General features: G+C 40.2%; 1 protein-coding gene across 1 annotated transcript in view; it reads right to left on the bottom strand.

Annotated features, from left to right (window-relative positions):
- Positions 1 to 15,667, bottom strand: part of LOC105248862 — an 80,738-nt gene that overhangs the window by 61,136 nt on the left and 3,935 nt on the right. The window contains exons 3-8 of the mRNA XM_025410591.1: positions 14,958 to 15,214; positions 14,494 to 14,884; positions 14,154 to 14,409; positions 13,853 to 14,044; positions 12,870 to 13,554; positions 12,641 to 12,737 (exon numbers count right to left, since the gene is read on the bottom strand). Of these exons, the coding sequence (XP_025266376.1) occupies positions 12,641 to 12,737; positions 12,870 to 13,554; positions 13,853 to 14,044; positions 14,154 to 14,409; positions 14,494 to 14,884; positions 14,958 to 15,214 (1,878 nt within the window). The remainder of the gene's footprint in view (positions 1 to 12,640; positions 12,738 to 12,869; positions 13,555 to 13,852; positions 14,045 to 14,153; positions 14,410 to 14,493; positions 14,885 to 14,957; positions 15,215 to 15,667) is intronic.

Raw genomic sequence — 15,667 nt, forward strand, 5'->3', positions numbered from 1 at the left:
ACATATCGCACGAAGAGCCAATCCTCTGGAAACTGCAACGCGGGGCAACTTTTCTTGCGAGCGCGAAGGTGGGAGTGGGATTAATTTAATCGAGCACGTTTTTCCGATGAAACGTTATCCAAGTGCCACTTGCGAGACTGCAATTAAGCGCTGTGAATTTTGCCCGTAGTTAAAAGTCGCGTGATTGAAAACAACGTTGCTAATTTATATATTTATCGCGCGCGAATCGTCTTTGGCGTTATATGTGCGATTTTCAATTTCGCTTTGCATCGACGTGTCGCGAGATAAAAATCTGGAGCGACCGAAAAGCCGCCTCCATCGTTAATATAAGATGATTTATACGACAATTGTTCGAGAGATATTCATTTTTTTTTAAATATGTGCAAAAATTTTACAAGAAAATACCTCGTTTCCAGAGAATAATTTTCAAATTGCTACAAATCGAGCACAAGTTTGGAGAAGATGTAATATTATTATTAATCTCATTATACATGTTTGACGAGTACAAAATTATGTTTAAATATAATAGGAAAATAAATGATAGTCTTTGGAATACTAATCTTGATCCGCCTGTTTTAATCTCGCTCCATTTAGGTTTTCAAAATCTTTGACACGAATAGTAGCAGCGTTCGAGATACGGGATCGAAATAATTCAACATTGATCCTCCGTTAGAGTCTAATCGCGTATTCTCGATGCACGAAACCATCCTTGCACGATGCGCTGCACGCGCGACACGATCTCGACATCACGTGCGCATTAAACGTGCATCGCGTGTTAACGGATGTCGCGTGAATGGCATTCATCACGTCGACGATCGTCGCGACTGCGCTCGCTGCACCTGAGACTTTCACGACTGTTTTAACGTATCGCGTTCGAATGCCTCGAAATCAGAAGCGATTAAAAAGTCCAGTCAACTCTCGAATATTCAAAAACCTTTCATTTGAAAAAAATATCCCTAACAATTTTTTAATATACTTAATTTCTTCCAATCAACTGTTGTAAACACATCGACAAATATTTATTTGTAGATAAAAAAAATTCTTTACATATTTAAAATTCCTTTCCAAAGAGATGTGAAATTATAAAAAGGTTGAAAAAAAGAAAAAACATTTTCCGAAATACCTGGATAATAGTAAGGGTGTCCAGCGTGCGAGGGGTGCACGAGCGGATGTGGCGCCCGGAAGTCCATTTTGGCGGCTACTTTGTAGTCGAGCGATGCCACGCAAGGAGCGGATACACTCGCGGATACACGTCGACGTTGCGAGGGAAGAGACTACCCCGAGACTACGATTCCGGCGACGCGACGAGTTTCTTTCGCGAGGCAGCGCGCGCGATCGCGAAGCATCTTTCGCCCGTCAATCCTTCGCCGTCCGTTTCCTCCGCGGATCGGTCGGCTCCACGATCGATGCGCACGTAACACTATAATATACACTCGAAGCACTCCCAAATTCACGCGAGGCTACGTTAAGTCAGGTTCGAGATTAAGAGGAGTCTTCCGTCATCCTCGACGTACTCCGGAGCGACGACAACACGGTGATGCTTCCCGGAGCGATACCGATCGGCGAGTATCACCGCTCGACGCGCATTCTTGCGGGTGCGCTTCGACTCTCGTCTCCTCTCGTCTCCTTTCGCCTCCTCTACGCGTGATTTACGGCCTCGGGGATCGGGGATCCGCAGGCGCCCGTTCTACTAGGCGCGCAACGCGCGCACGCGCCGTTGCTCGCGCACGCACACGCGCGAGATGTCGGGAAGGCCGGCGCGTTAACAGACGCGTCGATGCATCGAGCCGCCGGAGTCGACGCGCCGCGAAGAGAGGCACCTTCGTCGTCCACCTCTCGACCTTGCGACACGCGGTGACGTTCACACCGAACGCGCGCCTGTTCTCACCGTTGCAACACTCCCCCACACGCGAGACTACCGTGTCGGAGTCGGCTGACGCGGTGGGAGGGGGCTAGAGAGAGGGAGAGAGCGCCCGCACGCTCGGGAGAGAGAGAGAGAGAGAGAGAGATGGGACGACGGCACAGCCCGCGCACTAATCACCACTTAATTGACCGAGACCGACGCGGCGGATCGTGCCATTACGGCTAATTGACCGAACGCTTCGGCGCTGCCGCCAGACGGCGAGGAAGATGTATTTGCACGCGCGCGTGGATGTCGGAGCCCGCGATGCCAAGAGACGGAGAGAGGGCTCGCTCTCTTTTCAAACGATCCTGCTCGTGCGGCGCGTGCGCTCCAGACCGTCCGCCTACGCGACGTACGAGAGAAAATCCATCGTTAACGAGACCCACGCTATACTCGACGTATACGCGTCCGCTATTACACGCACAAACGCACGTAACCTCTCGTTCCCTCACGTGGCGCGCGAGACGATCGCCACGACACACAAAACCGACGGCGCCTGGTACGAGACTGACGAGCCGCGCCGCCGAGCGGCGGCGGCGAACCGCGCTTCGTTCATCCTCGGGCATCTCCGCCGCGCTTCCCCCTCCACTCGCGGCCGATGATAGAAGGCTCGACGCTCGACTCGCCGCCGCGCTTCGACCAAGATCGAATCGCTAGTGGGTGAGAATAGGATCGGTCTCTCTCTCTCTCTCTCTCTCTTGCTTTCGGGGAGAGCGACGAGCCGTCATACATTATTACACGCATCTTTGCGAATCGCAACGCCGACTTTCGCGGTCTCTTGTCGATCCGTTTATCATTTTCGCTCGAATCACGTAACGTCCGGAATGCATATGATTTTTTTCTCTTTTGTTTCAAGGCTCGAGAAAAGAGGAGAAGGCTCCACTAATCGGATGTAGAGAAACACGATAAACACGGAGATATTTCGCATAATTTTACATAAATAGCAGTTTAATTTATAGATGACACTCGTGCCATTTTTTTCTATTCATTTTGAATAATGCAAAATTGCAATGCTTATGCGTTAGAATTTATGCACATATTGTAAAATTTTTTTATATGAATTGAAATTTTATGTAAATTACTCGCATATTTTTTTAAATCGGAACCTTGCTTAATAAAAAATTCAATCGATTATATATTGTTTAAACACATTTTGATGTTATAATAAAAGTGATTTAGGAGCAGCGTAAGCAACGATTGCTATATAGATGAATGATTTTCGATACGATGTTACTCTACATGTAAAGCTTAGTTCTAGGAACGCAAATCTATTTTTACACGTAACAATATAAAGGCAATATTTGCGTGGGATGAACATGCTACATTTCCCACCTTTATTGCCCCGCAATTTTCCTACATAATAAATTAATAGATTATTTGCGAAATAATTTTCTTTATCGCGAAAAATTCGATGCTCGAGATATAAAATATAATCGATATATCGAGTCGTCGTGCTTTAACGCAGACTCCGAGTATATAATCTCACGCCACCCACGTTAACGGATAAGAGGAGCGTCATCTTGCCTACGCGGAAAAGAGATACACGTCCCGAAACTGCGGAGCTAGCTAAACGTTTCTCACGAAATGTTGAACAGAAAAAGCGGTCCGGCATTCATTCCGCGGGCCCGAGAACTGTCCCCGTGTCCCGCTCCTTTCCATTCTTTTCGTCTTACGCAACCAACCGCCTCGAGCTAAACGTCAGGGACTGGGGAGAAGAGCGGTTTTTCATTCTCCATCTTTCTTCCTCCTTCCATCGCCTCTTTTCTTCTCCTTCATTCTCGCCCCGTCTCACTCCCTCGCTCTTTCGGGGCCATCTGGCGCTGAAGCGGCACGCGCTGTTCAACCAGCACAAGCCGCCCCCTCTTCTTCCTTCTCCTCCTCCTCCGCCTCGCGATCGCTCTCTCTATCACGTTCACCCCTCGTATCTTCCCCTCCAACTCAAAGTCTGAAATCCAACCACTCTGCACTCTGTCGTTCCGCTCGCGCCACCAACGCCACCCTCGCCCTCGCCCTCGTCCTCGTCCTCGCCACTACTACCGCCGTCACCGCCGACGCCACCTCACCCGGAAACCCGAACGTTAGGGGGATCGAAACGATGTAAATGCGAGAGGCGGATTGAAAGAGGGTAAGCGAGATAGAACGATTACGAAGTCGGCAGCAGCTTCCTAAATAATTCGCGCGCTTCCTTCGTCACTTTGACATACGCGCGTATCCGTGCCGTCTATATCCGTCACGCCGCTGCTATGTGTAATTTGAATTCCGCGAAGCGAGACAACTCGGCGAACTCGGTCAACGACATCCGCGCGACTCGATGCACCATTATTCGTTTGACATATGACATCCAAGTCATCCCGACTCGTATCATTTTACATTTCGCTGCTACTAATCAAACTATTGAACGGCTTATTGAAAATCTTACTTTTTTTCGTTATTACAGAGTACGCTCTGTAAACATCCATTATTGCGCGCATACGAAATATCATTAGTTGCTTATAATCGTAAAATATTCACGCGTATCATTTGTCAAATTAAGCGAGACAATTTTATACACGTGATATTTCCTCGAGATTGTTTTAATCGTGACGTAATCACAAAAGCTTCATTGATATGAATAAACGCATAATTAAGATTTCGCGATTTTACATCGCAAAACATTAGACACGTATATTTTCTCAGAAAAAATATTTACAATTTTTTTTTCTTCGGCAATTAATTACACGGCCGAGACTGCTATTTGATCGGATGAAGGTAATTTAATTTTTCGTAAAACGTGGTTTTAAGGGAAAGATTAGAATCTCCTCGATTATGAGTTGCATCGAACCGCGGAAATAATCATAAAACTCTCGTGATTTATACAAGTAGATGGTAATTCTGTACGTAAAATCGTGTATGTGATTATCTTATGACTGCATGTTGCGCGAAATTTTGCATTTAGTAGACAAGAAAGCAACAGCTAAAAATGATAAATAATCAAACTAATGTATTTTCAGTTTATTTTGCGAAGTCTCATTTATATATCTCGCTAAAAAAAGACGCGTCATATATAAGGCCATCATGCATATTTTTGCTCGTTATTATCACCCGAAAAAAATTGCAACGATGCACGTTGTCACATCGCATTATTTACGCGAAAATGTCTAATTATCATTACGAAATGGTTCATCACGATTATCTTAGCCGGGCAATTTGCAGTGGCTATTATTAGCTGACACACACACACACACACACAATTACATTATCGTCATCGATCTATTTCGAAGGCCGAAATTACCAATACGCTAATTCTTGTAAACGGGTAATTAACTTCGCGTCGCGGCCTGCCATCGACAAAATACGTTCCCGCAATAATATCCTCTGCATGTTGCATGCACTACGTTTTGCGTATCCGCGATGTGCAATTAATTCCCCCTTTCACGAGGAACATTCTCGCAGCTATTGTAACGGCAATCCAATAAACTGATGTGGCAATTAAAATTGATCGTTAAGCCGATAACAACGTGCCGTACCGCTCTTTCAAAATGCTCACCTGTTTTAAAAGCAGTGCCGAGTGATCGTATCGGTATATAAGTCTCAATTTTCACAAATTAAAATCATTTTCTTATTCGCGATAGTAACAGATAAAAAGATCGCAATTTCCAGATGACGATATATGATAACCGCTATATTCTACTTCGTACTCGTTATCAGAATTATGCGCATTCAAAATTGTTCGTTATGTCAGTGGAGCAAACCTAATGATTTGACTGTAGAGAATTCATAATTAATGTTGCGTGAAATATCAGATTGAAGTGCTAGATATTTCAAAAATATTTTACATACGTTTCTACGTTTGCAAATGTCATCGAAATGCACCTTGTATATTTTTGCAAACGCTTATTGTATTAATTGTTTCGTAGCGAGCTGATAATTAACTATTAATTTATGTCGAAAACAGATACATTCCTCTTATCGATTTCTTGATATCACACTTGAGCTAAACGCAAGGAAGGAAATAATTAAAAAATCCCTTGTCCTTCGTATCGGTAAATGTTTGTCTCCCAATGTCAATCTAAAATATAATTATCGAGAACGAAAAAAGAACTTGAATTATATATATATATATATATATATATATATATATATATATATATAATATAAATATAATATAATATAAATTTATATATATATATATATATATTAATTATATATATATATATATATATATATATATATATTGATCCCAACGTAATCTATAGTGTCTAGGACTCTAGGCGCAACAAGTTTCTGTTAACGCTTGGAAAATTCTATGTATTGAACGTGTCTAGAGAAGACGTGTTTATTTATTACGATTATGCTACTAATTCTTTAGGCATTTATATTATTTAATAATCTGCATTCTTTTAATTCATACCGAAATATAAACGAATCAAAAATAAAGTTAAGAGTCGCATTAGAATTATTTTTGAAAGAAGGAATATTCCTTCGTCACGTTTAGCATAATGTAGAAGAATTTATAACCATTATGTATACATATATATCTTATTTTTACAAATAATATTGTTAGATTAATGCAATCTTGATAATTGTCTCTTTGTTTTTGAGTAAAAATGGCAATATCGAAATTTTTTCCAACAGATTAAATATTACATTTTCTATAACTTCTGCATAATCGGCCAATGAATCCTCGTTGAAACTATCGTGTAAAGTAGCTGTCAATGATAATCGATCTTCATTTGGATGTGTGTGCGAACTCGATGAAAGTGAAATAAGGTCGTCCGGAGCAACCGAATGAGTCTCTATGTGTATAATATTGTCATTCGCGACGGGCAATTTGTTGCAAGTGCAATTCGCGTGAAACGGTTTCTCGCAAGGAACAACACGGCGATGAATGACGACGTCAGTTGTCGTAGTAGTTTGCACAAGTGTTTCGCAGACAGAACAGCGCTCCATATTTGACGATCAATTAGCTTGTAAGCCGACACAATTCGCATACGGTGTTTGTCGCGCAGTAACGAATATCTCCGATATATCTGTTGCTCGCCCACTGTTGTATCCCCACAAGAGAGCACGAAACGCTTATATTCGACGACATTGGCACACTGGTGGTCGAGGGAAGTGATATTTACGACTTCCTCGGGACTCTTGACGCGGAAGAATCGGATTATGCGACATAGATAGGTAGGTATCGCGAAGAGTAATGAGTAGAGAGATGTGCTTGACAAGCGCTGATCAGAATGACCGACAATTGATCCCGAAGAGAATGTACGTCTGTCATGGATACGACTTGGAAACGGACTGACAGCTAGCACAAATAAAAGAAAGGATAAAAATAGAATAGAAAGTGCAATTCAAAGCGCCTTAGATCTTATTATAGATTTTTACTAATATATATGTCATGTACTTTTTCATAACACCTGCATAAATATGTAAAATAAATAAAGATTAAAAAGAATATATATCTCTTTTTCCTTTTCTAACGAGTCTATTAAGGTTGTTTCGCTAGTTCTTGTTATTTCGATTGCATCAATAGCGTTGTTTCCCGACTATTATCCTTGGCAGCGATACTTTCCCATGCATAACTGATTATCATATAAACGCAACTTTATGGCACTCTGACATTTTACTCAGCTCAATCACGCGAAATTATTAACATTATTAAAAAATTTCTATCCTCAAGGAAGACACGTAAGAGAACTGTTTTCTGAATATATATCTTAATAGCGCAATGATATAGTAATTGTGAGAAAACACGTAACATGTGAGAAAAATTTTTCGAGATGGCAATTGGTCCAATTGGCAAAAGTTCATTTTCTAAAAATGCAAAAATTTTGCGGATGCAATATTTTATTGTCTCTATTCTATTCGCTTGCAGAGTACACGAAAGGGTCGGACAAGCCGCGCAAAGGTCGAACGGAGAATATCATCCACGCCATTCGGGACCGTATCATCGCTCAATCTTGAGAAAGAGTAGCAAAAAAAAAAGATACTATGGGAGTAGTGCGTCCATATAGGGCCCACGCGACAGCCCACAAAACGACGAGTTAGGCTTACGAGGCAGACAGCTCAACAACCGACTGTCTGTCGGCAAAATCAATACGTGGCGGCGACAGGGAACTTCCCCTTGCCCCTTCCTTTCATCCCAGACTACCACCCGACTATCCTCTTCCACCTCCATTCTCTGCGCCTCCGACCCTCTTTTGCTCCCTCGTATCCTTTTTCGGGATGCCGCTCACTTTTTCTCTCGCTCCTTTGCCGAACAAACGCGCCACCCCCGTCGACTCCCATTCATAACCACCCTTTCTCCCGTTTTCTCTCCATTATAGCACGTCGACATTCTTTACCGGGTTAATAAGTTGTATTATTTTTATCGCACTCGAAAGAAAGCGACTTGGCATATTTGGCACACGTATCCCGAACCTTTGTCTTTAATTCTCATGTAATCGAGAAATGTAAATTAGTCCGCCGATAAACTACTGTATTATAAAAATGGTCATGCGTAAAAGTAAAGCTACAAATGTATTGATAATAGTAAAAAAAAAACAGAAAAAGAATCGTTTGTCAAGTCTATAAATTTTGATACAGATGAATCGAAACAAAAAGGAGGACCGAAAACAAACCGAAAACAAACCGAAAACAGAAAACGGCAAAAGAAAACTGAAAGGAATTTATTCGAATTGCAGAATCGCTTGCCAGTGTTATCAAGAGCGCTTCTATTTTGCAAGGTGATCGACGATGGTTAATTATTAATACGCATCAAGCCGGAAGCGCATTCTCCGTAAGAGAGCTCCGTTGAGAGAAACACCTCGCTACATAAATTCGTGACATTTGCTCGTCTATAAATGCAGCTTTAGTGCCATAAATATTCGATTTAGATGCTTGTGAAACCGCGACATCATTCAAATTAAATTTAACCTTTCCGGAAACAATCTTTAAAATTGCGTGTATGTGTATATACGTACATATGTCAACGATAAAATAACAAAGTTGAAATTAAATAAAACTTTCTAAAAACTTGATTATACATGTGTAAAAAAATATTATCTCATTTCAAAATTTATTAAATCTCTATGTTAATAGGTACATATAATAAATATTATAAATAAACTATGAATAATAAATAATATCTATTTTAATATATAAATAAATATAAGAGATATTTGTAATAAATAAATTTCAAGCTAATATTCTTTGTTAAAATCGAGAATCCATTTAGAATTGATTAAAAGATAAGATTCTTTCTATCGACTTTTTTCTATTTTAGTCAAGCAAATGGACGCAAATTAACGAAGGAGTATGTAGCAATGTTCCGCAAAGTAATGACTGAAAAAGTCGTTAACCGGATCGCGCCTTGGCACCAATTCCGCGAGACAACGAGGAATAGATAGGTAGCAGGAGCGAAATCGAGTCTTTTGGCCGCGTGCCTAACTAGTACATCCACGACACCGGTTACCAAAGGAATACGAGAGGCCAAGTCGTCGGTGACATTGATATCGATTTTTGCAAAGACTATAGCGACAACACGAATAGACACACGCTTCGGCGAATATCTCCTTTCGCTTATTGCTCTCCGCAAGAGAGAACGAAGAGGGTCGCGGATGGACGTTGAATGCGCGGACAAACGAGACGAGGGAGGGCTGACATCTCGCCCTACGTTTACCATAAAGAGGATGGGTGAGCGAGAATGAGTCGAGGAGAGTAAAGGATAGGATGGCGGGCGTGTTGACGGAAAACGACGGGGCTGGCTCTCTAATTCGAATTTAGGTGTTGGATGGGTTGGCAAGTGGGCGCAATGCGGTGTCACGCTGCGGGCGTTTGCTCTTTCTCCTTCGGTCCCTCCCTGACCCGCCATCCCTCCTCACCCACTTGTATGCCGCACTTCACCTCCCTGCACTTTAACCCCCTTACTCCATCTGCAAGTTCCTCGCCCGCTAAGCCCTCCGCTAAGTCCTACCCGACACTTCGAGAGAACCACCCCCGGTACCTTCTAAGCCAGATCGACCGACCTTAATCGACCTCCTGATCTCGACGATCGTATTATACCTACCCATCTATTCGCATTTCCCTTCCTCGTTCTTACGACGAGGACGCGACACTTGCCATTTCAACGACTTTTATGTTTTTTTATTACTTTTTCACAACTTTTCCAGTCATTACGATTGCTCGTTATCACAATTTATTGACGCAAATTCCTATCACGGATTTAGTTACTTGTATGATATTATAATGCAATATTTAAAAATGTAATTTAATCAAAATTAGGTATTCGGAGCAGAATTAGATTATTTTACATTACATAAAAAATGATCGTGCTCTCTCTCTTTCGAGGAATCTTATTCTCAAAAAATATTGTACATTTTAATTAATAACTTTTTTAATACTAACTTCGTAGATTGATTAAATTTCAAATGAAAACTTTAAAATCTCTCCAACAAATAATGTTCAATTAAATTTCAAGAAAGATCAATTCCAATTTTTGCTCAATTCACAAAACTCATTATTTTTAAAAATGTATGAACATTTAAAGTGTGCCATTTTAAATGATTAAGGAAATTATTTTGAGCGAAAGTTACAATTTTTGGCAATATGTGATAAATTTTGACAATACAGATCATCTTCAACAACACCGAATATATCCTTTGATTGTATACATTTATACATGTTTTAATGCAAAAATTTTTTGGAATGCAAGTTTGAAATGGACTAATCTTTTATCCAGAATAATTTTAAGTAATTTTAAATGGACATTATGATGGCGCTAATAATATTTTAATCCTCGAAAGAATAATGCAATATCTAGAGTTATACGAATTTATAATAATATTAAAAAGTGTAGTACATTAATTAGCAAGAGTTTATATAATATTTTCGATATAAAAGTAATATATTTCTGTTTTTACTCCCAACAGAATCATATAAGAGCAAATTTGTAAATGGAACGTAATTGAGATTTTCTCCATTTCTCCATAAATTTTCGTAAAGTATCTCAATTTCTTACAGATTCAGAGAATTTGCAAGAAAAGAAAATGTCATATTTAAAAAAAAATTGAACGCCGAATTAATTAATGAATTTGTAAGTAAAAAAAGATATGAACAGAATATTGAAATATTCTATAGGAAGATTATTAATATAGATTAGGAAGATTATTAATATAGATTAATTTTTACAAACTCGTCTTGATCATTGGATTAAAAATGCGACTTGGACGACCTGCTCGAGTACAAGTTTATGACTCTTAAATGGCAGGTTTGCACGGTGGTCTCACGCGTTCAACGGCGTAAACTTGAGGAGACGTGCCTTCCTCCACGTTAGAGGGGCGTGCACGCTGCTGGTAAGTCAGGACGAAAAAGGAAAAGAATGAAGCAAAAGTGTTACAGGTTAACAGCAACAAAGCCAGGAGGAAACCTTTCGCGGCGAGAGAATTTTTTTCCGGCGAATAAAAATGGGTGTCGGCGAATAAAAGTATAATAAAGCATATCATCAGCACGATATTTTCGCACACATTTCTTTACATTTTAATGTTATAAATATATAGTTTCTAATTGTCTATTTTATTTAATTTAGATTATTTTTTTACTTAATTTGTTTAATTTTGAAAATAATGTAAAATGTATATAAACGTCAAAATTATTGTTTAAATACAACGCAATTCATTTCGGTTTAAAATACGCGTAGAAAAGCAAAATAGATTACAAGATTTAATTACGGAGCATATATATGTATTAAAGGAATATATGTATATTTGCCACATACCGGGTGATGGTGAGAAATTTTGCCGAGAAAGATATTTTCTTACTCGTAACTCGAGATGCTATAGAGAAGATTCACAAAAGTGAGAAAAAAAGATATAAAAGAGGAAAAAAATCTAAAAAAGTATAGAAAAAAAAGCAGCGAAATTCGCTCGAGCCATCAGAACTTATGCTCTCGGGATAGTTTCCTACCGTCAGTCTCCTTTTGTCTGTCGGATTTTTAAGAGTACCACTCACGTTTTATCTACTCACTCCACCCTCCACCTTACATCCTACCTTACGCTTCGTTGAGCTTTGTACAAATATGTGCATGTGTATGTGTATATATATATATATATATATATATATATATATATATATACACACGTATGTACGCGCGCACGTGTACATACACATAAACACACATATATACACATAACAAATGTTTTAAACGTGCGAAGAAGCAAGGCGGCACAAGGCTTTGTTGTTCATCTCAACGATAAGATATCAATCTTCGCTTTATTAGTAGAATTTCCTTTTAAAATGAAAACTAATATTTATAGTAGATAAATATTTACGGAATGCAAGTATAACTATCATTAGAGAATTATTTAAATCCTGAGATTCCATCTCAGTGCAGTTGCAATTTTTAATAAAGATTACGATATATACAACAAACTTATGCATTTAGCTTTTATAAGAGAAAGTTTTCGGTCAACTCAGTATTATCTAATATAAGTGTTTTAACTACTGCAGAAAATACTTCTTGAAAAGTTTTCGTTGATCGTTTAATTAACAAGTACTCTCAGAGTGCAATATCATGCAATCAAATGAGAAAAGTTTAAAATTCGCCGAGTTTACCTATAGAAATGTTTCAAGCGCGCTATATAAATATCTTACTTAAATTATAAAATATAGCATTATCATTTCTATTTCATTTCTCTTTCCTGATTAAAGATTGAAAAATGTTGAAAATATTTTCCATATATCGCGTATAATTTGAGATTTGAAATTCAATTATTACTATCTTACCTTGTTCCTTCTCCGGAATTTTTGCAGGTGCCTTTTTATCGGGTGCCTTTGGTGAGCAGTTCTTTCGCGCCGGCCTTACGGTTAATGTCGGTGGAACCTATCAGAGATAAACAGATAATATACAGTTGTAATAATCTATTTGTTGACGCATAACAAACTTAATTGTTCATTATGCGCTTGTTACATCATATATTAATAAATAATGCGTACATTGATAAATAATACTGACCACTTTCTCGGACCTTTCGCCAGACGGTAACCTAGCTATGGCCGCGTCAGGGCTGTCTTCGGGTGGTGGAGGTTGCACAATCCAATTGTATTCTCGTTTTTCAACTGGCAGACCCCATCTCTCGTATTCGAGGCTCTGTGTGCGCAAGGTTTCGTAACAATCCAAGCAAACAACCGCGAAATCGCCATTTTCCAGCAACAGACTTTTCTCCGGCTGTCTGTGATACCTTAGAAACGGAAAATCTTTCACCGGCAGCGCCCGCACCCGTTTTCTATACGTCGTGATGCCGCAGACATAACAGCAATAATCATGGGTGTTATATTGTCGCTCGGCAGCATTCACTTGCTGACCACTGGAAAGAGATTCGTATCGACGCCATTGCGCCAACAGTGAATGATAACAAAACGTGCAGACCAGAGCGGAGCCGTCGTCGCGTAGCTGCTCGGCGTTCGGCGGTGACTGGTGACGTAAAAGTTCTGGGAAAAATGGCGCGTTTCGACCCTGAGGACGACCGTATAGGACTCTCGCAAGAGTCAAATCGCTATGTAAACCACACAGGAAGCAATATATCGAGCTACTCGATGTGCCTGGATTGCTTCCGAATGTTCGATCCGAACTAGAACTCGGTGGCGTAGCGATTGACCGATTCACATCACCATTTGGATGTGGACTAGGAATATCGTACCTAGAATTTAACACAGATATCATACAGATAATAAATATATTACACAGTAATTTTCTTAATATCCAAACAATTTTTCGAATAACAATAACATCTATTTTCTTTATTATTGAATACATGCATTATAATCAAAGAAAGAATCGTACACTTGTGTCAATCTTCTACATGAAAATTGAATTATAGATTATAAAAGTCAGTTTTATTCTACGCGCAAAACATTTCTTCTCACTTTACTATTAACTCGCGTAATATATGCAAATCAGTTAAGAATAATGGCTAATGTAATTCGCAATGAACTCACCTGCGGCGTTCTAAAGGAACCCGTTCTGCATCCATACTTTCCCATTGTTGTGCAAGATGATTCACACAATGACTACATGCTAATACCCTGCCATGGCTATCCATGCAGGCATTTTCAGACGTACGTGCCATTCCTCTCAAGCAAGGAAAATGCATAGCGTGTGAATTCATTCCTTCTGGACTTGTAGATAACCTAATAAAAACGATAAATTATCAAATTATATCACCGTGAGAAATCACATTTTTATTTCTTTTAGATTATAATCTTTTTGGCAATAGACAAGTATTTATATAAGACTCACCACTCCATATGAGTACGGGGATATAATCTCTCACAAATATAGCACCTATAATTTTGGCCAAGCGCAACGGTACCATTTTCCGCGGGACCGTTATTGGGTGAATTTCGTTGCCCGGGAATGGGAGCTTTTACGGTTGTACTGCTTCGTTGCTTATTTGTAGCAACTGTTGACTTGTTCAAGTCGTATGGCTTAAAGCGAATATCGCTGCCAGCTGAATTAGCTGGAGATTTCGCAACTGCGGGTCGAGGTGAAGTACCTGCAACGAGAAATATGACCCCTTTAAATAATAAACGGCGGAAATAAACTCGTATGAATATTCTTTGGGATTAATAGATATTACCTTGTTGACGGAAATCCATATTCTGCCCGACTGTTGGCTGTGCCTCGTGATTTTCACCGATATGCATTTGTTGCTTATGCGGAATAGCTCTGTAACAAATGGAGCAAACCTGCACCATTCCCTGAGGACTAATAGGACTAGCTCCTAGAGGAGGTCTCAGAGAATAAATATAAGGGAAGTACGCCTCCTTCTCGGGATTAGGACAGCAATATAGTAGTCTAATACTGGATGAAGGGTACTCGAGAGCGCAAGTGTAGCAAATAAATGTAGTTGTATCCATTGTAGGTGCTTGCCGCTTGCGAAGCGTATAATTTCTATCACCGTGCGGTACTCCCTGCCGTGTGTAAGCTTTCCATTGTAATAAAAGATGATTCTGGCAGGCAGAACAGGCCTAAAAAGATCAATGTGTAAATCGTTGCAAAAATTGAAAAAAAAAATTGGTAAATGTGGCAATAAGGAAATACCTGCACTCGACCAGCGCTATCCATAGGTCGACTTCTGCTCGGCCTGGGATGAAGCATCAGTGACGGAAAAAATGGCGGAGGACTGGAAGAAGGGTGCGGCGGGTTTGGCAGTGGCTTCGCAGCGATGTGACTAAGAGATCCTCTCTTGAATTCGTCTCCGCACACATAACAGACTTCGGTGACAGAGTTCTTGTCCGGCATCGATAAATCTAGAATGTCGGTGCCAACGCTGGACGACGATCCGCCGCTATATATAGCTGCAATTGAAATGTCAAATAATCGGTTATGCCGATTATTATTATTCATTATCGGTGAGCGCTCTATGGTACGCATCGTCGTGTAAAATCCGTAAACGCGCAATGCAACTGTCCATCCTAGTTGTCTCGAGAATCTTACATACGCTGTCGACATTATCATTATTGTGCTGCACGTGACCCATTTAGAAGTTGCATTTTTCGCAAGTTTATCGTCATGATATATCCACGAGCATGGACAGTTGAATTAGACGACGAATACAGTGTTTCAATAGCTCAATTCCAAACGACCCGCTTATCTGTCGGGGCATACGCTGACTAATGAATATCAGATCGGGCGGATCGAAATTGTTGAGGTCACCAAAGCTCAATATTCTGCGAGTGCGCGGAGCGCGGGAGGAAAATCGCCTGAATCGCCATTCAGATCGAAAGTGCGCGTCGAGTGACTCGAATTGA

The sequence above is a fragment of the Camponotus floridanus genome, unplaced genomic scaffold (genome assembly GCF_003227725.1).
Source record: "Camponotus floridanus strain SB8 unplaced genomic scaffold, Cflo_v7.5 scaffold33, whole genome shotgun sequence".
Lineage (NCBI taxonomy): Eukaryota > Metazoa > Arthropoda > Insecta > Hymenoptera > Formicidae > Camponotus > Camponotus floridanus.